The sequence below is a fragment of the Coccomyxa subellipsoidea genome (assembly GCF_000258705.1).
Source record: "Coccomyxa subellipsoidea C-169, whole genome shotgun sequence".
NCBI lineage: Eukaryota > Viridiplantae > Chlorophyta > Trebouxiophyceae > Coccomyxaceae > Coccomyxa > Coccomyxa subellipsoidea.
In genome coordinates, this window is record NW_005178041.1 from 1482889 (window position 1) to 1507941 (window position 25053).

Here is a 25053-nt window from a genome sequence, read left to right on the forward strand (position 1 = left end):
CGCCCGGCGGCCGCGGCGGACTGGCGCTGCGCATTAGTGACGAGTAACACTAAATTTTGCAGATGCTGGCAGCATGGATTGGAAGGGAGGGGAATATGAGGGCCTTCCAATTGCAACATAAAATAGGCTGGCCTCAGATTTCTGTCTCTCATGGGTTGCATGAAGCTTCCTTTGCATAAGTTGCCCGATTTGGTGCGATGACGTGGGCGACTGTCGTGAGTCCCAAGCTTTCCTAGGTGATCTGTCAAGACTGTCTTATTCATTCTCACAATCAATAACAGAAGCCAAGCTTCTGAGACATCTATGTATTTGGACTGAAGAACTGCACACTGGCGGAAAGGAGTGCACTGCGGTTGGCACGCCCCCTCTTGCAAATGCTTTCTGCAGCTCCGACACAGGCTGCGCGCGGGGCTTTGAGCCAGGTTGCTCAGCGCCCAGGTATCCTAAGATGTAATTGCAAATTGCCTTCCAGCCAGGTATGTGTTTCATAGCCATGCGTGTGGAAGGCAATGCACGCCTGTCTAGTGCATGCAAAACAAGCCATCTGTGCTCCAACGTCATTTACCTCTACGCGATCAATGCGGCATCGTCATTGATTTCTGTAATGCTTGCAATAAGCAGCATTTATTCTGACTTGCTTGGCTTACCACGCCTTTGCTTGCACAGATATCCAGTGGTTACAGGACAAGCAGATACTTTGCAGTGCCTTCACAGCTGAGGATCGCAGCATCTTATGGCAGATCAAGTGAGTGCGCTCGCTTCAACACCTTCTATTTTTTCAGCAATGCTAAGAACGTGTGGAATAGTACTGTTACTGTGAAATGGTGTGCACTTTCTGCTCTGGGGTTTGACAACAAAATTCCTGGATATGCAGGGCCCTTAACGAGCTTTTCACATGGTCTGCGCGCTGTAGCTGCTCCTGTGGAGGTGGGTTCTGATCTACTCACTTGTGCGATCTTCAACGCATTGTGCCTTGTGTAAAATGCCAGCTTGAGGAAGAGACGGTACTGCAGGCTGAGGTCGAGGCACGACCTGCTCCTAAAGAGTTGCACGGTTTTGAGTTGGTGCGGGAGCACTTTGTCAGCGAGTATGACTCTCAGGTCCTCATGTACCGCCACAAGAAGACAGGTGCGTCCTCTTGTTGAGGCTCCACTCTTTCTGGTGTGTTGTATCTCTTGACCAAACCAGGAATGTACCTTGTGGGCGTGGCCTATAAGCAATTGGACCAGCAAATGAAGAGCACACTTTTTGTCGCAGGCGCCGAAGTGATGTCGCTCATCAACAAGGACGAGAACAAGACGTTTGGCGCTGTCTTCCGCACGCCTGTGGACAACTCCAAGGGCATTCCCCACATCTTGGAGCACAGTGTCCTGTGCGGATCCAAGAAGTATCCCATCAAGGAGCCATTTGTGGAGCTCATGAAGGGGTCGTTGAACACATTCCTCAACGCCTTCACATACCCAGACAGGACTTGCTACCCTGTAGCATCCACAAACTTGCAGGTGCTGGCTTGCTCTTGCCCTCCTGTTGTTGAGCTCTGGGTGAAAGTGCTTGTGTGAAATACGATTCTGGACAATACCTGAACATTGATGCTACTGGGACAGGATTTCTACAATCTGGTAGATGTCTATCTGGATGCAGTCTTGTACCCAAATTGTGTCCGGGACGAGAAGACATTTGCCCAGGAGGGATGGCACTATGAATTGGAGAACCCAGAGGTAAGTTGGTTTTCACCTACCCCTCCGGCTTTCCTGTGCTTCTAGTGTGCTCGCACCTTAGATCTCAGCTTTGGGTGATGCACAGTGAGTTGTTCTTTGATGATGCTGACCTTTTCACATTCTGTGCAGGACGATTTGACGTACAAGGGTGTGGTGTTCAATGAGATGAAGGGTGTCTACTCATCCCCAGACTCGATGAACAGCCGAGCGACCCAGCACGCTCTGTTTCCAAACAACACCTATGCTGACGACTCTGGCGGCGACCCTGCTGCCATCCCCGACCTCACGTTCGACGAGTAAGTCTCCATATTCACCAGGCCACCATGAAAAGATTACGCGCTTCACTCATGCATGCAGCTCCAGACAGAAACTGATCTCGTCAGCAGTGTGGTGCGCTGAGGCAATGGTGCATCTCCACGCAGGTTCAAAGCCTTCCATGAGCGGTACTACCACCCGTCGAATGGGCGCTTCTGGTTCTACGGCGACGATGCCCCGGAGGAGCGCCTGCGGCTGCTGGGAAGCTTCCTGGATGACTTTGACGCGCGCCCAGTCGACTCCACCGTCAAAGCGCAGCCGCTTTTCAATGTGAGTACTGACCAACCTGCCGCACACAGAGTGCTCCGCTGCTTCGCACTTATTGCCCGCCCCACACCCTGCTCTTAAGACGGTGGTTATCAGGCCATTATGTCACAGTACCGGCTTACCAATCAATTTTTACAGCATGTGAAATGATGGAGGGCTGTACCATTTTAGTACAGCCATCTGAAAGTACAGCCTTATCTTACTGTTATACAAATTGTTTGTGACATGGAGAACGCCATTGAGTCTTCTCGATTTACTCAGACACCCATACAGTGTGGGCTGAAGTGTGCGTGTGCTGTGAGCAGGAGCCGCGCAAGATGGTGGAGCGGTACGCGGCAGGCGATGGCGTGGGAGAGGAGGCGGAGGCAGGCAAGGCGTTTGTGAGCCTGAACTGGCTGCTGTCAGAGGAGCCGCTGGACCTGGAGACGGAGCTGGCCTGGGGCTTCCTGGACTACCTGCTCCTGGGCACCAGCGCCGCCCCCTTGCGCAAGGCCCTCAACGACAGCGGCCTCGGCGAAGCGCTCATCGGTGAGGCCCTGCTGTGGTGCCTTGCGAGAACTGCCGTGTAATGTATACAGAAACCTTTGGTGGTTGAAATATCCTGGTGTGGGCCGAGCTGCTTCATCCGATACTGCAAGCTTGCTTTGTGCAACGTGGAAGTATGCGTCCTGTTGCTTTGTATCCGGCCTGGACTGAAGTTGGTCAGTCTCCTTTCTTCCCTGCAAGCACGCCTGGAGAAATTACTTGAGGGTTATCATAACATTGACCCGGTGATTTTGTCTTGTATGGCCAGGTGGCGGGCTTGGAGATGAGCTGCGGCAGCCTGTCTTCAGCCTGGGCCTCAAGGGAGTGAAGCCGGAGGACGCTGCCAAGGTGTGCATGTTGTGCTGCACGTCTTGCAGTGCATGTCATACCTCCTAACAAGTAGAATCGATCCGATGTTGAGATATCCTTCGAGCTGATTGTCTCATGCTTCAAGTGGGTGTTTGAGCAGGTGGAGGAGGTGATCATGAGCAACCTGGAGAGGCTGGCAGAGGAGGGCTTCACGGACACGGCGGTGGAGGCGGCCATCAACACGATCGAGTTCAGCCTGCGCGAGAACAACACGGGCTCCTTCCCGCGCGGCCTCTCGCTCATGCTGCGCGCCATGTCCTCCTGGATCTACGACCAGGACCCCTTCCAGCCCCTGCAGTGGACCAAGGAACTCGAGCACTTCAAGGCGCGTACACCACTGCAGACCCGGCTGCCAGCAGAGATCGAAGCGCCATTGGAAGCAAGATTGGGCACTTGCAGCATCAATCTTGATCGGCAGAGCTTGAGGCGCTTATCTTGATGACTGCTGAGCACTGGATATATCAATGGAAATTGAGGCGCTGATGCTGAGGGGTGGCTGTTGCAGGGGCGGCTGGCGTCCGGGGAGGATGTGTTTGGGCCGCTGCTGCGCAACTTCCTGCTGGAAAACAAGCACCGGGTGTCGGTGGAAATGCTGCCAGACACCGGGCTGGCCGCGCAAAAGGAGGCCGTCGAGCGCGAGCGGCTGGCGGCAGTGCGCGCAGCCATGGGCCCCGAGGACGTAGAGGCTGTCATCAGGGAGACCAAGGAGCTCAAGGAGCGCCAGGTGGGCCTGCTACCCCTCAGGCATCCAAGCACGTTGTCCTTGCTCCTTGTAATTCCCTGGAAATGGCTTCTTCTGATATCCTTGTCCCTGAATGTCCCTGAATGGACGCCGGAAGACATGCTTGTGTGACTGAAAGAGGCCATCAGAGAATACCAGCTTGCATGGGGACTATGTTGCATTGTACTAGAGAATAGAGCAGCTGCGAACAAGGGTTGTGGTGTTTGCAGGAGACCCCGGATCCCCCGGAGGCCTTGAGCTGCATGCCCTCCCTGCAGCTGTCAGATATTCCTCGGGAGGCCTCCACCATTCCCACGGACATCACCAGCATCAACGACGCCACCCTGCTCACCCACGATCTCTTCACCAACAACGTCGTCTACGTGGAAGCTGCCCTGAACCTGCGCACAGTCCCGGCCGACCTGCTACCCCTCGTTCCCCTCTTCTGCCGGTGAGCTCCTCTGAATTGCACACTGCGCACCCCTCGGCCCACTGCTCTTATTGCGCTCCGGGTGCAGATCATCAACATGCGACAACGGGGATGAAGTCTGATTGATGGGTGTCATGCTGCGCAGGTGCCTGACGCAGATGGGCACGGAGAAGGAGAGCTTCATCGAGCTGACGGAGCGCATCGGGCGCAAGACGGGCGGCGTGTCGGTGTCGCCGTTCGTGTCGGACAAGCGCGGCACGGATGAGCCGGTGGCGCTAGTCATGATCAGCGGCAAGGCCATGAGCGACAAGGCGGCCGATTTGCTGGACCTCTTCAGCGACGTGCTCCTCACTGCGCGTCTGGACGACAGAGAGCGCTTCAAACAGGTCTGTCTCTTTCTGACACGTTGCTTATATTGATGCTGTGCATGGGTGTCGTAAAGCTGCACCACGCCTCAGCCAAGTCAAGGTACGAGCAGGCTACTGAGCAAAGAGAGGAAGAGCTGTTTGGCAGGGTCTTGCTGTACACAGGGCCATAACCGGCCATCCGGCATGTATTGATTGATGGTGGTGTGCGCTGTGATTGCAGATGGTGCTGGAGACAAGGGCGTCGCTGGAGGCCGGGGTGATTGGGGCAGGGCACCGCTTCGCCGCGAGCAGGCTGGATGCGCAGCGCAGCACGGCCGGCTGGGTCAAGGAGCAGATGGGCGGCATCTCCTACCTCTCCTACATCCGCAAACTCGCAGCGCGCGTGGACTCTGAGTGGGACGCTGTCAAGGTATCTGCCTCTTGTTCCTGCTGCTAATTAAGCAAAACAGAACCCACTTGCCTGCACCGCCACCCTTTGTTTTCATTCTATGAGCACCTCGGCATACTTCCTTTGCTGCTCAATCATAGTCAACATCCTTTGTCTGGATAAGGAACTGCGTGCTTGGATTTGAGTAGTGTGCAGGCCAGGGGCTCATGCAAGATTGCTGCATGGCAGGCGGACCTGGAGGCGATCCGGTCAGCGCTGCTACAGAGCCGGGGGGCGCTGGTGAACATGACGGGGGACGAGCGCACGCTGCAGGCGGTGCAGCCGCTAATAGGCTCCTTCCTGGATGCGCTGCCGGCGCAGTCAGTGACCCATGAGGCTGCCTGGGCCGCCTCGCTGCCCCGCCTCAATGAGGCCATCACCGTGCCCACCCAGGTGAGAGCACCTGTGCAGGTTCTACATCATATGCATTTTCTGAAGCTTAGAGTAAGAATGCAGATTACTACAATTATACCATCCTGGTTAAAGGGCAAAGCTGTGTAGTGCGTCATCAACATTTGACCGTACCTTGAGGCATGCACGACAAACAGACACAGCAGGTCTTGAGGCAGTTGCCGGTTGCATGTGCAGGTGAACTATGTGGGCAAGGCCGTGAACCTGTACGCGGATGCGGGCTATCAGCTGTCAGGGTCAGCGTACGTGGTGAACAAGCACCTGGGCACGACGTGGCTGTGGGACCGCGTGCGCGTGAGCGGCGGCGCGTATGGCGGCTTCTCGGACTTTGACACCCACTCCGGCATGTTCAGCTTCCTGTCCTACCGCGACCCCAACCTCACCAAGACGGTGCTCCCCCCTTTCTCTTGATCCCTGCATTTAGCAACCCCTTGGGCTCATTTTACACCCATTTGCTGCACCAACCTTGGGTTTGGGTACGGCCTCCCATACAGCGCATGTCCCTGCATGGAAAGTAGGAGAATTCTGCAATTTTCCGCAGCCTGCACCTTGCCTTGGTCACGGCAATGCTACAGCTATTGCTGTCATGTCACATCTGCTTTTTCCAGGATTGAATTAGGATTGATTTTGTTTGCATGGGGCCGCGCAGGTGGATGTGTATGACGGCACGCCGGAGTTCCTGCGCACGCTGGAGCTGGACCAGGACAGCCTGACCAAGGCCATCATCGGGACCATTGGCGACATCGACGCCTACCAGCTGCCCGACGCCAAGGGCTACACCGCCTTCCTGCGCCACGTGCTCGGCGTGTCCGACGCCGAGCGCCAGCAGCGCCGCGAGCAGATCCTCGGCACCTCCATCCGCGACTTCAGGTAGAACCGTCCTCTGTACCGCATAGTGTACCTTCAAATTGTAGTAGGAAGCATATCCCCTCTGAGGCCCACTTAAGCTTAAATTGCAGACCCACCAGAATGAGACCCTCATGCGTATTTCCAATCCCATTGTCTTGGATTGACTGCAGCGGATGTCGGTGTGTCTTTGTACATCTTTGACACTGACGTCATGACTGAGGGATTTGGAGCGTTGCCAGTGGCCGAGCATGACTGAGGTTCTGGTGGGCTTGCAGGGAGTTTGCAGACTACCTGAACATTGTGAGCGACCCTCAGCACGCCAAAGTGGTGGCAGTGACATCAGCGGAGCGTGCAGAGGCCGCCCTCAAGGAGCGTCCCGGATTCTTTGACGAGGTCACCAAAATCTTGTGAGAGAGTGTGGTGTGAGTGTCTAGTATTTTGTCCTTTGTTTGGAAGTTGCCTGGAATGACGGTTCAGGATCCTTGTTGAACCTTGAATGTGGTCTTCACGCGTGGCGCTGCTAGACAATCTTGCCAGGTGGAAAACCTTTAATTTGGACAATGCGCTGGAGCGAGCCGTACGTACGGTATACCAGCTAGCTGGCCTGGCTTGTCAAATTTTGGTTGAGTGTACACGTGTGCCTTAGTTGAAAGTATCAATGTCTGATCCTATTTGCAATCTTCATCAGAACATTAATTCAATCTTATCTCTGGATGATCACGATCTTGATCAAGATTGTTTGTGAGTGCTGCAGCTCGCTGGCCAGCTGCCCAGTGGGTCATTGAGAATACCTAATATATAAAGGTACTATTAACAGACCTTGAAATTCATATGCTGTCTGCTGTTTTGCATGCTCTGAACTCCATCAACATTATGTATCTATCCTAATGACCGGTTTGCACCTTCAAAAGCTCTCAGAAAGGAATCATGATGGTTTCTTTCTGAATCTGTCAGAATCTGCCCAATTTGGGCAGCTCCTGGACCGCCATGGGCTCCAAGCGATGCCAACAATTCACATTATGACAGCTTCGGACCCTTTTGAAGCGAATGTTCGCACGAACAATGCATTAGGTAGCAGCTGAGGGTCATCATGGCTCAAACAATGCTGAACAGGGAGGAAGCAGAGTTGGACCTCTGCATCTGCAAGCTCCACGATACCATCAAGCAGGAAATCTTGGATGTTGGATCCAATGCTCCTGATGCTGAGAATCCGAGGAGTCTCCAGGCCAAAATACAGGCGAACATGACCCAGCTGAGAGCGAGGATGCGCGACTTGGAGCTGCTTGCTGATGAGCAAGAAACGTATGTTTTCATTTTTTGATGCAATGACATAAAAATGCTCGCATCGTCACATTAATTATTGCAGCTTTCAACTTTAACTGTGCTCATATCAGACTCTAGTAGCATGCCTGAGACAGTGCATATAACAGACCATCAGCATCTTGCTCTAGACTTTCATGTCTGTCATCTTCCCTGGGAAGCAGTGGTGGGTGCATCCAATGTCTTGAAATCAGTTAAATATGCTGCAGGGTGGAGGAAGGGGAGGCAGTTGTGGCTGTGGTCAACAGACACAAGCGGCAATACCAGGACCTCCAGAAGGACTTCAGAGAAGCGAGCCTGGAGGTGAGAAATCCTGGGAAATTTCCATCTTTGGCCCCAACTGCTGGTATACTCATGATGCACACTGTGGTGACGGGCTTTGTGACCTGACAAGTGATGCCTGGCCTCGTCATAGGTACAAAGGAGGGTGGCTCGTGCGGCCGTGGAGGATCGCAAAGCACTGCTGGGCAGCGCCAACCCGCTGCAGCGCGCGCAGCAGCTGAAGACGCAGGCCGACCTGGCCAACAGCGCCACCGACACCACTGCCAGCCTGCAGCACACCAGGCAGCTCATGGCAGAGGTGCCCCACACTCCCAACCCCCAACATTCGTCCTCTCATCATGGTCCAAAGGGATCCTTGCTGTGATCTCTGCTATATACCTCTCAAATGAGTTCAGCTTGAAGAGCAAATCTGGACATAGCCATCTGATGTGGGATGACAGGAGCTGGACCACACAAGCGCGACGCTGGCGGCACTGGAGGTGTCGAGCGCGACGCTGAAGGGGACGGCGGAAGAGTACGGGCAGCAGCGCGGCCGCATCAAGCAGTCGCACAAGCTGCTGGGCACCATGCGCCGCGCCTCGCTCTGGGACCGCCTCACCCTCTGGGGCGGCGCCGCGCTCTTCGCCGCCGTTGTCGCCTTCATCATCTACAAGCGCCTCGCCTACTTCGTGCCGGCAGCGTTCGTGCCCAATTTTGGCGCGCTCGTCCCTGCCATGCCTGCCTTCGGCCTGGCCAATCTGACTTCCGGCCTTGGCAGCCTCTGGTCGCCTGCCCCCAGCCCGGCCGTAGTGCCAGACGCCGGCGGGCTGCAGGATGACGACCCCAGGATGCAGCAGTGGCAGCGGTGGGCCGACGCCTCCGGCCAGCGGCATGCGGCGGAGGATGCCGGCCGCACGGGGGGCACAGGCGGCACTGAAAGGGAGCTTGGCGGAATGGGTGATGCGGGGTACCGAGAAGGTGGCACTGCGGAGCAATGGCCGGACCCTAGTGATCCGGGCTTTGTGGACCCCGCAGCAGCGCGATACTCCGAGCAGTTCAGCGCGGCCGCGGCGCAGCCGGCCCAAGCGGCGGCGGCCGCGCACCCGCAGCACGGCGGCGCGTTCGACGGCATGATGGGCATTGTGGCTCCTCAGAACAGGAGCGCTGCCGCAGCTGCAGCCCAGGCTGAGCCGGTGGCCGCCGCGCCCGTCAACAAGTCGCTGGACAGCGAGGCAGTGCCTGCCAATGCATCAGGGCCAGCCGACAGCGCGCCTGTAGAGGCGTCTGCTGAGCCTCAGGATCTGGATGGCGGAAATGTGGAAGAGGGCGCCGGGAAGTTTACTGCCACCAAAGAAGAGCTGGTCCCTGGCGAAGGACTGCAGGCACCTCTGTCTGCCAACGAGTCAGTGGTGGCCGAAGGCAATCTGACAGCCACAGACCTGGATGAGGCTGCTGTGGAGCAGCTCCCAGACCAGGCAGCTGAAGTGCCACAGCCTGAAGCGGCCGCTCTGGGAGATGAGGTGGCAGCTGACACTGCATTTGAGGCTGATGCTGAGCTGGAAGTAGATCTAGAACCCGAAGCGGCCACAGCGCAGGAGGATGGCACGGCTGCAGCAGGCGAGGATGAGAAGCCTGCAGTCGAGGCGAGCTTGGAGGGCCTGCCGCAGGACATTCTTGGTGGGGAGGCAGAGGAGGCGGAGATTGCTCACAGGCATGCAGCACCCCACTTTGCCGAGGAGGCGAGCACACCGTCCGGGGATGTGGAAGGACCAGAGTCTGCTGATGAGCAGCCCAGCTCGCCAGAGGAGTCAGATCCGGAGGAAGCCTCAGAGGAGGAGCGATCACAATTGGATGACCTTGTGTCTGCCACACCCGGCTTCGACACTGTGACGGCGGCCATCAGCGCTGAAGTGGAGGAGCCGCCTTTGCTGAGTGAGGACCTGCCAGGCGAGCCTGCTGTCACGGCAGCAAACAGCAGCAAGGAGGATGGCGAGGCAGCCGCAGGGGAAGCCGACGGCGCTGCCGAGTCGACTGCAGGAAGCGGAGGGGAACTGTCGGAGGAGGGAGCGGGCGCTGAAAAAGAAGAAGAGGAGGTTGTGAGGCGCGTGGGCGCTGACAGGCACCAAAGGGGTGCGGCTGGGATGGAAGAGCCGGTGATTGAGAGCAGGGATGGGCTGGACGCGGGCGCGCTCTTCCACAGGCTCAGCAGGGAGGGCCACCAGGCAGCACAGCAGGGGGACAGCAGCGCAGACGCCGCTGCAGGATCTGATGAAGACGCATCGGTGGATGCTGACAAGGACACAGTGGCTGTGGGGCAGCCGGCGCCTCAGGATGCGCCAGGCGGCAAGGCAGAGGGGTCAGGTGCCGAGGAGGAGCCTGACACTGAGTTGCTAGAGGCTGGGCAGGAGCCAGAAGTGGCAGGCAGCCTGCACAATGAGTTGTGACCAGTGAGGGTCTGACGCAGATTTCTAGAAAACATCACTCGGATGGAGTGCAAACTTTTCGTACTAGTGCAATATGTTTCGTGGAATCATGAGCAGTGAATTGAATGCAAGCATATGCAAAGATTGTTTCTTGGCAGCATTTGTACATGAAAAGGCTTTCTGAATGATTTGCACCTCAGAATGACCAAGGGTGTTATCACAGATTATGGCATTACTGTATTTATACTGCTGAGCCTGTCTCAACACATGCCTCACACGGAATGCCTGACGAAAACAGATCTGAGGAACTATGTCTGCAACTCCAAACAATGCAACAGCAAGAACCACATCAAAACCCATTCTAAGTTGATGTATGTCTCAAAACCAAAGCTGGATTTCCGGAAACCTGTTTCACAACTCCACATACTCAGATCCCCCTTCACGCCGACACAATTGTGTTGCAACAAGCCGGCCAGCCGCATCACGCGCGTCACCAGAGCAGCACGTAGAAGTGCAGAAGGAGGATGTACAGCATCAGACCCGCGCGCGCGCCGGGCCGCTTGTCCAGGGCGGCCACGGCGCGGTCCACGCGGCGAGCGGCGTTGACTATCACCAGGTGGTTGAAGGGCGGCGGCGCCTTGCGCACGAGGCCGGCGATGGGCTTGGCTGTGGCGGCATTCCCTGCGGAGGGCCCCCCGGCCTCCACATCGTAGGCGTCCTCGTCCTTCTTGTTGGCGGCCGCGCCGTGCGACAACGAGTCCCGCCGCACCGCCGCCGCCATCTCCTCAACGTCCGCCGCGCGCTTGCGCTGAGCCTCCACCTCGTTCCGCAGCGCCTGCGTCCGGAATTCAGATTTGATTTGTACTTCCTGGAAGCACCTCATCTAAGATATGTCTCCTATGCCGAAGCCATACCTCAAGTGACATGCAATTTGATGGCAAACGGAGTCAGACATCCCTTCCAGCTCGTGGCAGGCTTGATTTGTCGGCTTCAGTTGGGAACTCTGTGGGCATGAGCCAGCGCTGGACCCATGAGCGTGGCAAGATATAAGCAGAGATCAGGGGCTGCTCCTCACCTGATTCTCAGCGCGGGTGCTGGTCAGCTGCACCTCCTGCTGGGCGAGCTGGTCGTGCATCTGGCGCAGGCGCGCTGAGGCGTCCCCTCCCGCTGCGCCCTCCACCGAGCGCGGCCCATTGGACATGCCGGGTGAGCGCGATGCAGACTCGCGCATCCTCTCCACCTCGCTCGTCAGAGAGCTACAGCGCTGTTGCAGCTCTGTGTACGCCGCCTGCATGCATTCGGTGCCACAGGCAAGCTCAGGGACAGGCACGCTTATGGCAAGTGTACTCCATCGATGAATAAAAGAAGTCTGGTGGAGACTCATGTGCTGAACTCCGGGAATTTTGCACCGATTGAATGGAACCCATTCTTGCCAGGAACTGGCCCAATAAGAGTACGCTCTAGGAAAGGGCCTGCTTCACCCACCTGAGCAGCTTCGTACTGAGCCTGCAAGCTCTGGTAGGCTTCGCTCCACTGGCCCACCACAGTGCTGGACTCCTCCACTTGCGCGCGCAGCTGCTCCTGCTCCTCCTGCATTGCCTTCCTCACAGCAGCCACCTCATCCTCGGCCGCCTTTGCTGTTGCCTGGTGCACGCCACAAGCAAAGACCCTCAGCACCGTGCCAGCCTTTGCCACACACCACATAAGGCATTGATAGGCAGATTAAGGAAGCAAGGATGCGCCAAACAATGTGGCTGGCTGTCACATTGTGAGAGGTCAGTGAGGACATGAGGGGCACCTCAGCAGCAGCCAGTTTCTCCTCGGTGACCTTCTTGTCCTTCTGGCCGGACTGGGTCTTCTGCTGCTTCAGGGCTCCATTCTCTGCGCGGAGTGCTGCCAGCTGCTGCCGCCCGCTCTGCAGCTCTGAGGCCATGCCCTCTGCGATGCTCTTCTGCTCATCAAGCTGCTGTGTCGCCTGTGGCAGATAATCGCAGATTTCCCTTACTCGTCAGAAACAGGGCATTACTCGATGTAGCACGTTGCTCAGCTCCATTCAAGTGCCTTGGAGGGCAGTGTGCCACAATGATAACGTACCTGTGAGGTCTGCTCCGTGACAGCATGCAGCTGTGCAGTGAGCTCCTTGTTCTGCTGCAGCAGAACGGAGAGCTGTGCAGACACGTCGGCCTGCTTGCCTTCCTGCGCCTGCAGCCTGCTGACTGCGGCCTCCGCCTGACTGGCCCGAGCGGTGATGGCGTCCACCTGCTTCACGGCCTCGTCCCTGCATAGCCACATCCCACACACTTCAAATCATCAAGAGAGCATACAAGGCTTGAAAGTGTACGCAGGCACACATCTGGTGCACAGTCCTCCTGGCTCTGTGTTAGGAGCATGGGTCGAGGCAGTACAAGAAACACCTAGAATAGTGGATTGTCCATTCAGGCCCAAATCTACAAGGGATCGCCTCACCGCTGCTGCTGGGCGCGGAGGAGGCGGTCCTGCAGCGTCTGCAGCTCCCTGCGCAGCTCCCCCGCAGCTTCCCTGGCGCCTTCCTCCGAGGCTGCCAACCGGGCCGCATCCTGCCCACCACAATCGCCTTCAAAATCTCCATCCTAATCTTCCCCAGTTATATCAAGGAATGGGGATAGCGAGAAGGCGAAGGCTGCAAAAGTTATGAATCGCATGCTTCTCCATGTCCTAAGAACAGCAGCGCCGCACCTCCTGAGCGCGCCGCAGGGATGCCTGCAGCTGCTGCTGCTGCGAGCGGACGTCCTTGAGATCCACCTCCAGCGCAGAGGTTCTCCCTGAGAAGCGTTCCTTTTCGGCCATCACCGACTCAAACTGCGGCACCAGCTCCTCGAGTTCCTTCAGGTAGCTGTCCTTCTCCTGCACCCGAGTAAAATTCTCAGCTGACGCATCTCCTGCACTCAGCTCCTGGCAAGATCCATTATCATATGTCATAATTAACAGCATTTGGCCAGATCTCAGCTGCATCTGCAAAGACCATCCCACAGCTCCTTCCTGTTGCACGGCAGGATCTCACCTTGACGACTTCTGCAGCCCTGGATGACTGCTCTCGAATCTTGGTCTCCAGCGCCTGCAGCTGCTGTGCCATCTGCTCTGCCCTGTCTGTGGCCGCCTTGAGCGCGTCCGACGTGCTGGCTCCACTCGCCAGCTGCTCCCGCAGGGCCCCAAGCTCTTCGCCCCGTTGTGCCAGCGCCGCCTACGCACATCCACATTTTCAGAACCTCTGTTACAAGCATCATCCAGAACACTTATATTTAGCAAGATTTGTCACCCGGTAAGTCAAGGAGTTCTTGATCACTCATCAAAAGGAAGCATGTCAACTCACCTCTGCGCCTGTGAGGCGCTCTGTGCGCTCCTGCAGCTGGCTCTGCAGCTGCTGTGCCTGCTCGGCGGCGGCGGCCACCTGCCCCCGCCACTCGTCCAGCTCATGGCCAGCGCCCTCCAGCTGCCGCCGCAGCTCCTCAATCTCAGCTGCCGCCTGCGCCTCGCGCGCCGCCGCGCTCCTCTCAATCTGCACGCGAACACCTGAATGCTCCTTTGCAGCCCTCAGGAGCAAAGCAATGCCTGACGCACGTTGGACTAGTCAACTCAGAGTTCCAAGAGAGGATTTAGGGATCAGTACGCAAAGCGCCTTGCTACTGATTGGTGGTCAATTCCATCAGCCACTATACAGAGCTCCGTGTGGAGGATCGTGATGAAATGCACACCTCCTCGATGCGGGTCTGCACGGCCCTGAGCTCCTGCTCGTGCGCTTCGCGGTCGGCGGGGGCCGCCACCTGCGCCTCAAGCTCTGCAACGCGCTGCTGCATGCTCCTCAGCTCCTCCTCCTTGGCGGCCAGCGCCGCGCCAGCCGCCTCGGCCCGCTCGGCAGCCGCCGCCAGCTCAGCAATGCGCGCATTGGCCGCAGCGATCTGGGTGTCCCTCTCCGCCAGGCGGGCCTCCAGCTCGCTCAGCTGGCCCTGCAGGCCACCCGAGGCGGCCGCGGCCACTTGCGCTGCCTCCAACCGCTCGCCGAGGACGTAGTTGTGCTCCTTCAATTCCGCGACCTGCTCGTACAGCGTCTCCTGGGCTTCCTCCAGCTGCCGGGCCAGCCCCTCTCTGTCGGTGCGCGCCTGCTCCAGCTTGCCCTGCAGTGACTGTGCCTGCGCCTGCGCTGCCGCCAGCTGCTCGGCGCTGCTGCCGCGCGATTGTGCGTCGTCGCGCGCCTGCTGCAGCTCCTGGGTGAGGGCGTCCACCTGCTGCGCCAATCGCGCCTGCGACTCCAACACCACGCCCAGCTGCGCGCGCTGCTGCTCCGCCTGCTGCAGCGCCTCGTCGCGCTGCTCACCGGCTTCCACCACCGACGCCTATCACGAGTGTAAACTTGTTAATATTGAGCGGTAGAAGACTACTGGATGATGCAGCAGGAGGTGCTAAGAGAGTGTCAGGAGCACATGGCATGCCCCTACCTTGAGACTATTGTTGAGCTTATTGAGCTGATCCACCTCGCCCTCCTTTGCCAGAATGTCTGCTGCCAGCTTGTCCGCCGTCTGTTGTGAGTCCTGTGCAGCTGCCACCTGAACATGACAAGGCGAGATCTCAGAGGAGCAGGTAACTACGCATACATGCCTGTGTTGGGTACAGAACCAAATTTATCATGGAGCACCAGAAAAGGACGTTGTCAGATGAGTCGATTGGGTTCTACCTGGCATTTCAAGGCTTCATGATCACGTTGCAAAATCTCAAGCTGCTGCAGGAGCGCTGCCTTCTCCTCATCAGCCGCTGATGCCAGGGCCTCCAGGCGGGTGTTGGCGTCCTCCAGCTGCAGGTTGGCTGCATCCAACTCAGCCACCTGGACCATCCCAGACCACATTTAATGCCCAAAGGAAGTCTAGCAGACATCAATCCGGCCCGGCAGCATCATGCGTATTTACAGCGCAGAGACAGCTCAACAACATGACCTTTGTACTCCAACCAAGCAGGAGCTTGAGAAGTGATGCATCAAGGTTGGCACTGCCACCAGCTCACCTGCTCCTCCAGGACCTGGATGGTGGCCTCCAGCTCGCGCGCACGTTCGTCACCCTCGCGCTCCGCTTCACCGCTCAGCCGCTCTATGGTCGCCTGCAGCGCCGCTATCCGCTCGTTGTGCGCATCCGCGCGGCTGTCCGCATCGTCCTGCAGATCCGCCACCTGCTGCGCCAAGTGCTGCACCTGCACCAGCAACCAGCACATCGTCACGCGCTCAGTTGGGCGACTTTATGACTATTTTTATGTCAGCTTGGTGGCAGGCCACAATGGGGGACAAGATCTGTGAGTTGCGTCAGAGTATTGACAGCTAGAACATGATGAGATACAGTTGTTAGGTATGTTGTGGGGAGCACACCTGTTCCTCAAGGCGGGACTTGCTGCTCTGCCACTCCGAGGCTGCGGCCGCTTGCTGGTCGGCTGAGGACTGCAGGTCTTTCAACTGAGCATGCAGCTGCCCTATCTCGTCCTCGCGCGCTTGCAGCACAGCCTGCAGTTGCTCGGCGGTTCTGCCGGCCTTGTCCGTGTGGCTGCTGAGAGCAGCATCCCTCTCATGCAAGGCCTCCCTGAGGTGTTGAAGCTCGGTTGCATGCCTCTGCCGCTCAGAGGCCAACTCTGCCTTGAGGTCTGCAATTTGCTGCGCGGCAGCTGCATCCCCGTGTCCAGAAGCATGATTCCCTTGCACAGTGCCGTTCTCATAGCCCGCGACCAGCGGCGCTGCAGCCTGCTTGCTTCCTATGACCATCGAGGCGGCATTATTGGACTGCTCAGGCAGAGCCATTGATGCATGCACACTCTCCTTTGGAGAAGGGGCCGGCACTTTGTCATGTGATGGGGTTGCCGGCTTCGGAGCTGGAGGCTGTTGGGCTGTTGAAGGTTGAGTTCCCTGTATGTGCCCGTTCCCTGACACAGGCTCCCGGGTGCTGCTGCTTGGAGCAGCTTGGGAGCTGTCCTGTGGAGGTCTGCTGGCAGGCGCCGCAGGAGTCCTACTCCTCGAAGCAGGCTCGGGTGCTTTTAAGGGGGTGGGCACTGGCGTGATTTGCGGCGTTGTCAGTGGTGTTGCTCTCTTTGAAGCTTGAGCTGCTGCTTTCTTCTTCTTGAACTCCTCAAGCTGCATGGCATTGTGAAGACCCTTAATGAAGCTGTCTGGCGGGATTCAAACTTGTCGTCTGTAAAGAGTAGCATACATATTCAAGGAACGCGAAGGATATCAAGAAAAAAGTCCTGATCAGACCCTTTTACTTTTGACATCGCGGCTTAGCTGTGCAATAACATTCTTGTTTGTAACCAGAATTCTTGTTAAAGGATTTTCCAATGTGTACCTTGCGTCTGCCTGCCTCAGCAGCTGACGCCTTGGCATCCATGGCAACGAAGTCTACTTAGTTTGGATTTGACACTGCATACTCCTACACATTAGAAGAACCCTTCCAGATCGCCTTCAGCTCCAGGACATTAGTATTGTATCGATACATATGCTAAGGTCCCATCAGTAGTGCTTTAATTAGCTTTTCACCGCAAAAAATTTTCAAAGACGAGGTTTGGAAAATGCACCCGTATCGAGCGCAGAGGTCCGTAAAAATGAATGCCTGCACGAGCACTGTAACTCAGCTTGAGAGAGAGGATGGTCCTCGAGTTTGCTCTTCAGCCTGACATTAGCGTTCAGGAAAGCAGTCATGAGGATTCCAACCGGCGATCCCTGGTCTTCGGTGAGAAATGCTCTCTTGGGTGTCGCGTCGACACCGAGTGCGCAAGCACCCAGATCCATTTTATATGATGCTATTTGATGAACGCAGGTGGAAGATCTAGATGGACTTGCGTTGTACAGCATTCTGCAGCTCGATAAGAGCGCAACCTCAGATGACATTAAAAAGGTGAGGATCTGGGTTGGGTATGAGTCACTGCGGTACAGGAGCTACCAATGCCAATCGTGGTGATCTCAAGTACATTACAAACATCGTGAAATATTGATCCATTCCCTCTGCAACACTACACCATGTTCTGCAGGCCTACAGAGAGTGTGCGAGAATACATCATCCTGACAAAGGCGGGAGTGCGGAGAGGTTTGCGAAGGTCCAGGCTGCCTTTGAAACATTGTCTGACCCCAGAAAACGTGCTGTGTACGATGAATGGGCGAAAGAGCTGCAGTATCGTTACGTTCCTGGGGTCACTCGTAAGGTGATAGATCCCTCGCATTGGGCGTTACACCAAGGCAACCCGTTAATTGTGGCACATACTTTCGCATTTGCACGCATTACATCTCATCAATCTACGATGTGTCCGTTAATCATTCCAGGGGTGAAGTTTGCCCACATCATCTTTCGTATGAGGATCCTGCCTTCTACACTTGGGTGTCTGCCTGAATCCTATTGGTTTTGAAGGCAAAGGGAGGCGAGGATGTGCTGCTCGACGAATTTGATGGCTTGGGATTGCACTGTGAGGCACAGACACAATTGGTTGTGATCTGTGAAGTCTGCGGTCGGCCCTCGACAAAAGAATGCTGGACTTGTGCGATGAAGATCTGCGATTTTTGCACACTCAAACGCCATTGGAAGGTGTGAGTGCGCTCAAACCTCCAAACACAGCAATTACTAGTCGATGCCTCTGTGTCAAAAACGCAAATATTCTTCTATGCGTACTTTAAAATTATTTACACTGCCCACCTGTTGCATAACACCTGGACAATGCTGCAGGACACATTTCCGCTACACTGGCCTCTCATAAACTCAGATCATATGCGCACACGCCTAGCGAAGCGGGAGCTCGAACAGAAGAGAATAGACGATGCCAAGAGGTGCTCTTGGCCAAAAGCTTCTGTTGCTCAGCATGCAGATCGGTGGTGTCAAAGACTGAAGCGGGTGCGTGACTTGCTATGTGGTGCAGGCTCATGCTGCAGGATCCAAACTCAAGGACCAAACAGGAGCTCATCACAATACGTGCATTCAAATCGGCTGCCTATGCGATGTTGAAGCGAGACAACAGCCTGGTGAGGATAGCAGGTGCATTCAGAGGCACTGCAGCTCTTGGACTCAAATAATGGCGGCCTATTGTCCAGGACTGTTGCTGTGTTTGCAGGTCTGCTATGACCTAGCACTTGCACGCTTCTATATGTGGGCACAGAGCGACGAGAAGGTCATCATTGCTGTACTAGTGCCCACAGGTATGGTTTTGTCTTTGCTTCCAACACATGCTTCTCCCTTTTCGCATCGCATGACCCAAACCTTCATTGTGCAAATATTGACCTGTTCAGCAAACATTTCAGAGCCAAGCCTGTTTCTGACAACATCAGCCGTGTCAAAGTCGTACCTAATATAAGAATCAGGATCACTACACCTACTTCTTGTGCAGGATATGAGGACATGGAACTGGACATTGAGTGCACAGAGACAGGGTTCCGGTTGCAGCCCCAAAACTCTCCCCCAGTCATACATCGGGCATTTGATTACTGCATTGACAGATCACAGCCGATAGAGACCTTCAGGTGAGAGGAGTCACTGTGATGCATGGCGAACACCTGCTGCCCATCAGCTTGTCGTGCAGAGCTGACAAAATCCTCAATTGCCTTTTGACTCTGCAGAACAGAAGACAACCGATGCCTTGGCTTGGTGCTGCGGAAGCAAGTCTTTGGAGAGCACTGGAGGCGCATGTTTCGCGGCGATCCTGATGGTGCACGCTGCATGCTACCTCCCTATCAGATCTCGGGTAAGCAGTGTTTCTGATATTATTGTCCACCTGCTCAGTAGACTGATTGCACCCAGGTGTCTCTAAATCATCCCATGCTTGGAGTTTTTTGTGCTTGCAGAGTCTGAGGGCGATGTCCTGATGGAAATCGACCTGCCGTTCTGGGTATATCCAGAGGATGTGGACGTCCGTTTCCTTCCCGACAGCCTGCAAGTGTCTGTGCGGAATGAGCTGAGGCTCAGCCGGACATACTGGCAACCCAGGTGACAAGCTAAATATCTGGGCAGGAGTAAGCCTGCAGCATAATGCAGAGTACAAACTGGCAGCTTATTGATGCGCTGCAGCCCATTTATTGTGAGGGATATTGTGGAATGGCAGGGGCGATGACAGGAAGGATCAGTCTTGGTGTGCGGTGGATGTGGATGAATGCATGTGGTGCCTTGAGGATGATGTCAGCCCAGCAGGAGAGGATGTCAAGACTCTTATGATCACCCTTGTCAGACCGTCCCCAACAGAAAGCGAGGTGACCTGGAAGAAAGGTAATCTTCGCATTCACTGCCCTGCCCTCGCTTCATCTTCATGTCAAGCAAGAGCAATTTTCCTGTCTTCACCATACCTCACCGCGCCCTGACAGATGACAGTGTGCATTTGAGTACAATTGGTGTGCCATTGGTGTCACATGCATGGTGCAGGCAAGCGGCAGAACAACCAGACCAAGGAGCGGCCAGGGAGCCTGCTCAGGAAGGGCTTCCGGTTCTTTGCGGATGATGAAGATGAGTTTGACTTGGAGGACCTCCTCCAAGCGCTGTGTTTCCTGGAGACTGGATCCACCTGGCTGCCCAGCAAGCCCTGGCAGTCAAATGTCCTTGGGAAGCGGGTGGATCAAGCAGATCAACTGCCAGAGCCAGTGCTGCAGCGCCTGAAACACCTCCTTGATCTGCAATAGAGCTCAGTGAGCGTGTGAAGGCATCTGAAGCCTGCGGCTACAGCGATTTTGACAGTGCATACAGATTTGTGAATTTCAACTACACAGGAGCTTTGCCAAGAAGCAGGACAAGAGCACTCGTGAGTTTTCATCCAGCAGTCGGTTCCCTCAGTGCCAATAGTGCAGTAGCTCTGATCTGAATTTGCAAGACTAAGGGTTATCAGCAGCACTGATGCCAGCTAATCCTTGAAGCATGCCAGCTGTGGGGACCTTATCTCAGTAGAATTATGAGCTCGGCAGAGCAAGCTCAAGCTGACAGTACCTTGTCCAGACAAGGATCCTCGTGGGTCTCTACATCGTCGACTCCATGATACATGCATAATAATGGCTTTTCTGTGAAGCACCTCCCACCCTCAGACTTCCTCCTCCTTCTCAGGCGGTACGCCACACGGCAGAAGCATTTTCTGCGTCATGCTGTACTTCACGCGGCCGATGGATTCATTTTCTGCGATGGCAAAGTAGGCAAGAATAGGGTGGTGTCCAATGTACGAGGCATAGCTATCCCGGTGGATGTTCACCGCCCACTCAAAGCGACTCAAATCTGCATGACCAGTTCCAATGTGTTTTGCCTGCGGGCAGCAGCACCAAACTGTATTGAGGAGGGCTTCCCAGAGGCTTTGACAAAACAGTGCATTCATGACTGACTGCAGGAACCATACAGGCAAGTGGGCATTGCACGGCTATTTCAATATCGTTTGATATGTGTGTATTACCTGCAAGTGTTCCAGCTGACTGTTGATATTGAAACGGTCTTGTAGAGTCGCCATCTCTGCAGATGCTCCTTCAGTCCACTATCTCCAGTCAGAACCTCTTACACCTTAAGAACCTCGCGTAGAGACCTGCATGATAGTATAATTAAGGTATCAGGGAGAGAACATGAGCAGCACGGCACCAAAGGTAGATGTCTCAGTTGGAAAGTCTCTTTATACCTTGTAAAATGTATCCTTCTGTGTTCAATCTTCCTGCTCAACAGCTGATCCTCATCATCACCGTTGTTCTACACGATAGTGTGTCCTCTGTGTTTTCGTAATATCTTACTTTTCTGCCTCCAAGAGAAAATTGCTCTTGACCGCGACCCGCACATGCTGCTGCATCGGGATCCGTAGACTTCTCCTGCATGACATGCACATGGACTCAGCTTTCAGACTTCACAGCGTTGATAAAATGAGTGCTTGAGATCTCTGTTGAGTGCCTGGAAAGCATGCAGTGTGCTTCGCCGATAGGCCGCTGCTCTAGGCTACAAGAGCGGAATCCCTCAGTTCTAGGGCAGAACCGGAGTCTCAAATTTGTGTTCCAGCCATGTGATTCTCATCCTCGACGCTTCAACAAGAAAATTCGCATCATCCGCGCTGCATCTGGCGAACAAAATAAGACTCTCACGGCCTTCGCCGTTGAGTCGCCAGGTGACCATGCCCTTGGTCTGCCTGCTCCAAAAATACCTTTCATCGTGCACGATATACTGAGTTGCTAATGTACATGGCTCATCAAGAGTCTTCACGCATCCGATTGTCATGATGTTGTATATGGTAGTATTCCCCATATCGATGCTAACAGTCGTCTTGATTTACAGACGCGAGTGATGAAGTCCTGGAGTGCCCTACACTGCGCGATAAGCTTGAGCCCAGGTATTTCTGTAGGATATGTTGTCTAAATCTGTTTTCCCTGTGCTCACCAATACTTCAAATCATGACTCTTGTCTGGGAGCTTGGCTACCCTGTCTACCCTTCAAAGCTGTCACATTTGCAAAGATGTTGGCTCATGTGAGCGCAGGCCGAGTCCGTACGTGATCAGCAACAATCTGGGGGGTGGATTTGGTGCGTATCATGCATTGACTGGCTGTTGTTTCTCTACGCTTGCATGATCCATTCCAGTATCATCACATGCTCAATACGATGACATGTCTGATCTGCCGGTTTCGGTGCAGTCTCTGATCAGGACAAGGTCGCCCTCACTTCAATGAAGTTTGCATCAGGATCCTCTGCAGGTGTGTCTTCGTTTCCTCAATTGGACCATAACACTAGCTGACAGAATCTTGGACTTTTGCAATGGCAAGATATTCGCTCTTAAGCCTATCCCAACAATTGTGTGTCCTGCCTGGGGCAGGTGCCACCTGTGCTGGTTCGTCGCTCAACCAGGGCGAAGAAAATATGGACCAGGCATATTCCCTCATCTCGTTTTTGGATGAAGGAAGATTCCCATTTGAACTCTGGTGCTTCAAAGCCGCCAATCTGTCTGGATAGAACATGACGTCGGTGCAAATGCAGGTCTGTGTGCCGTTGCCAGCATGGGCGATCAGAGCAGGCGCAAGGGAGACGATCTATTTCAACCCAGTGGAGACAAATGTCGCCATTGTCACATGCGGCGGACTCTGTCCAGGCCTGAATGATGTGGTGCAAGGCCTTGTGCGCAAGCTCGAAGATTACGGTGTCCCAGAGGGCAATATTATGGGCATCAGGTGATGCTTAAATCCTATTTGTTGGATCGGATGTAAAAATTGGGCACCGTCCTGATGGTGAAGGGCACTTGTGATGCGCCTCGGCGCGACAAGCTCTAGCAGACAATCGCAAACTCTTGTGGTGTGCATTCTGCGACAGGTATGGCTACAAAGGTTTCTATGACCGGCGGCACAAGCCTATTGTGCTGACAAGAAGGCTGGTGGAGGGGATCCAGCTCCAGGGCGGCACCATACTGGTGAGCATGGGAAATTTCCTTCAAGCCTTGTAATATTAGTGCAGAGGTCTGTGTATTCCTCAACATTCAATTCGCAAGCTACAGCAAGAGAATTTTAAGAGAGCAAGAGCTGTGCGTAATGGTTGTGCTGTGAATAACAGGGGACATCAAGAGGTGGAGCAGACATCCGCGAGATTGTGAAGCGGATAGACATGTGGGCCATCGACATGGTGTTTGTGGTGGGCGGGAATGGCGGCAATGCAGGCGCCGCGGCCATCCAATCTCAGTGCGAGAAGGCCGGCGTGACCTGCTCTGTGATCGGCATCCCTAAATCCATCGACAATGACATCCTTCTGGTGTGCAGCCTTGGCGCCGCTCTCGTCCATGATGTTGCATGCTGTCCTTTTGTTCTACATGCTAAAAGCCTGCTGCTCATGGGAAGGGTTACTGCTGCTGAAGAGCCTGAAGGGTGCACGTGGTGCGCAGATCGACAAGTGCTTTGGCTTTGACACTGCGGTGGAGGAGTCTCAGCGTGCGCTGATGGCAGGCAAGGTGGAGGCTACTTCTGCCTACAAGGGCATCGGTCTCGTCAAGCTCATGGGCAGGCAGTCCGGCTTCATTGCCATGCAAGCATCCATGGCATCAGGTATACCTGACTTGCTACAGTCCATTTGTAATCTGACATGCGCATGCTGCCTGTCAACACCTGACTTGATGGATACTGCACGCAGGTGTTGTGGATGTATGCCTGATCCCAGAGGTGCCCTTTGTGTTGCATGGTCAGAACGGCCTCTGCGCGTACTTGGACAAGGTGCTCGAGAGCCGGGGCCATGCGGTGGTTTGCCTTGCTGAGGGTGCTGGCCAGGTGCGGCAGTCTGCTTGTTATGAGCTGACACATGCAAGATTCACCTCTGCAGCACAGCTGGATGTCTACAGAAACTTGTACAGTGTCTGTCTACACAATAAACGTTCCTCTGTGGGACGATTTTGACAGAAAGGCAGTGCTGCAGGACATTCTGGCAAAGGGGGAGCTGGGGACGGATGCCAGTGGGAATCCCATCCTGCAAGATGTGGGCGTGTGGATGAAGCAGGAGCTCAAGAACCATCACAAGGAGGCCGACATCAAGTACATCGAGCCCAGCTACATGATCCGCTCCACTCCCACTATCTCCAGTGATCGCATCTACTGCAAGGTGAGCCTGTCTCCATGGTCCCCGTGCTGCTTGGTTTCTTGCAGGCTATGCATCTGACCTTTTCCTCTGATGAGCATGGCCAATTCCTTGCATGCCTTGGCGCAGGTGCTGGCCCACAATGCAGTGCATGCTGCGTTTGCTGGCTACACAGGGGTCACAGTGGGCCTCGTCAACACCCACTACGTGTACCTTCCCATCCCTGTCGTCATCCAGGCTCCTCGAAAGGTGACTCTCTCACACCAATTGAGGTTTTCTGCTGCTTGGAGCTGATGACGAGACCAATAGTTGAGCATCCGGATGCTGGCTTCACAGTCCCAATCTGTGCTGTGTCACCTGCAGGTGGACCCACGCGGAAAGACCTGGAACAGGTTACGGGCCTCCATCGGCCAGCCCAACTTTGTGGAGGAGGGGCAAAGCCAGGACATTTAAAATGCTCCCCTTTCCTGGGCATCGTGACTGTCATTTGGCTTAGCTATGCAAGTGCAGCAAAAGTGTCACAGGTGCAAACAGAATTGAACGGAAAAATCAAATCAAATTGAACACAAAGGCAACCCACTGTCAAACTCTGGGTGCCCCCTTGCTTTTTGGTTGGGTCCTGGGAAGAAGAATGATGCTGGTTGCCAACCAGTGGTTGGGTGCCCTACTTGGGGCGCTAGTTTTTCGGTTCATGTCAGGATGTCTTTCATGTCTGCTGCCATTCATGTCACACCACAAGGGTGTGAGGTCAGATGTCTTGTGAATCGGTCACTCCCCCAGCATGAATTATACTATACGTATGCTGAAGTCTCTGTACATCTTAGTGGCACAGTGTAGGCTTCTATGTAGGTCCTTCATTTAACAGCTAGGCCTATACTAGTCCAGGACGCCTTCAAGGAAAATACTGTTGGTCGAGCTATTGAGGGTGCACTGGGTCCATGGCATGCGCTTACCTTTAAACTTTAAGCTTGAAGCTTGACCTCATGAGCCCTGAACAGCCTGACATAAGTTCTCCATATCTTCACGCCACCTGTGTAAGAGCCTTGTTCTGCTGGGTGGTACTTTGTTTGTGTATCCGGAGTTAGTGCATGTGAACTGCAGATTTACTGTGTGAGGAGC

The 25053-nt window shown here is 55.0% G+C and overlaps 5 protein-coding genes across 5 annotated transcripts; 3 read left to right on the plus strand and 2 right to left on the minus strand.

Moving 5' to 3' along the window:
• Positions 1-374: 374 nt before the first annotated feature.
• COCSUDRAFT_35102 (hypothetical protein) lies at positions 375-6811 on the plus strand (the record flags this gene model as incomplete). Its single annotated transcript, XM_005650995.1, has 18 exons — positions 375-438; positions 1045-1128; positions 1258-1502; positions 1605-1718; positions 1848-2014; positions 2141-2303; positions 2603-2828; positions 3094-3173; positions 3295-3523; positions 3685-3686; positions 3721-3918; positions 4146-4366; positions 4491-4731; positions 4934-5122; positions 5330-5533; positions 5729-5941; positions 6201-6421; positions 6676-6811. 18 exons carry the CDS (start codon positions 375-377, stop codon positions 6809-6811), a joined length of 2997 nt encoding a protein of 998 aa, XP_005651052.1.
• Positions 6812-10894: 4083 nt separating this feature from the next.
• On the minus strand, positions 10895-16213 carry COCSUDRAFT_39590 (hypothetical protein; the record flags this gene model as incomplete). Its single annotated transcript, XM_005650996.1, has 14 exons — positions 10895-11239; positions 11480-11692; positions 11890-12090; positions 12203-12379; positions 12499-12682; positions 12871-12980; positions 13120-13335; positions 13445-13624; positions 13754-13939; positions 14136-14774; positions 14877-14984; positions 15113-15259; positions 15436-15618; positions 15791-16213. The coding sequence occupies 14 exons, from the start codon at positions 16211-16213 to the stop codon at positions 10895-10897; spliced, it is 3312 nt and encodes a 1103-aa protein (XP_005651053.1).
• Positions 16214-17234: 1021 nt separating this feature from the next.
• Positions 17235-17562, plus strand: COCSUDRAFT_9815 (DnaJ protein; the record flags this gene model as incomplete). Its single annotated transcript, XM_005650997.1, has 2 exons — positions 17235-17303; positions 17437-17562. Coding segments are annotated over 2 exons (195 nt in total), but the record flags the coding sequence as incomplete, so codon positions are not given.
• Positions 17563-18465: 903 nt separating this feature from the next.
• On the plus strand, positions 18466-24978 carry COCSUDRAFT_52357 (phosphofructokinase family protein; the record flags this gene model as incomplete). Its single annotated transcript, XM_005650998.1, has 12 exons — positions 18466-18589; positions 21666-21720; positions 21866-21909; positions 22020-22081; positions 22336-22550; positions 22690-22786; positions 22927-23121; positions 23252-23411; positions 23497-23630; positions 23791-23958; positions 24064-24183; positions 24298-24978. The coding sequence occupies 12 exons, from the start codon at positions 18466-18468 to the stop codon at positions 24385-24387; spliced, it is 1464 nt and encodes a 487-aa protein (XP_005651055.1). The 3' UTR covers positions 24388-24978.
• Positions 20449-20862, minus strand: COCSUDRAFT_83575 (hypothetical protein; the record flags this gene model as incomplete). The annotated part of the gene is made up of 2 exons (XM_005651503.1): positions 20449-20664; positions 20809-20862. The coding sequence occupies 2 exons, from the start codon at positions 20860-20862 to the stop codon at positions 20449-20451; spliced, it is 270 nt and encodes an 89-aa protein (XP_005651560.1).
• Positions 24979-25053: the final 75 nt, after the last annotated feature.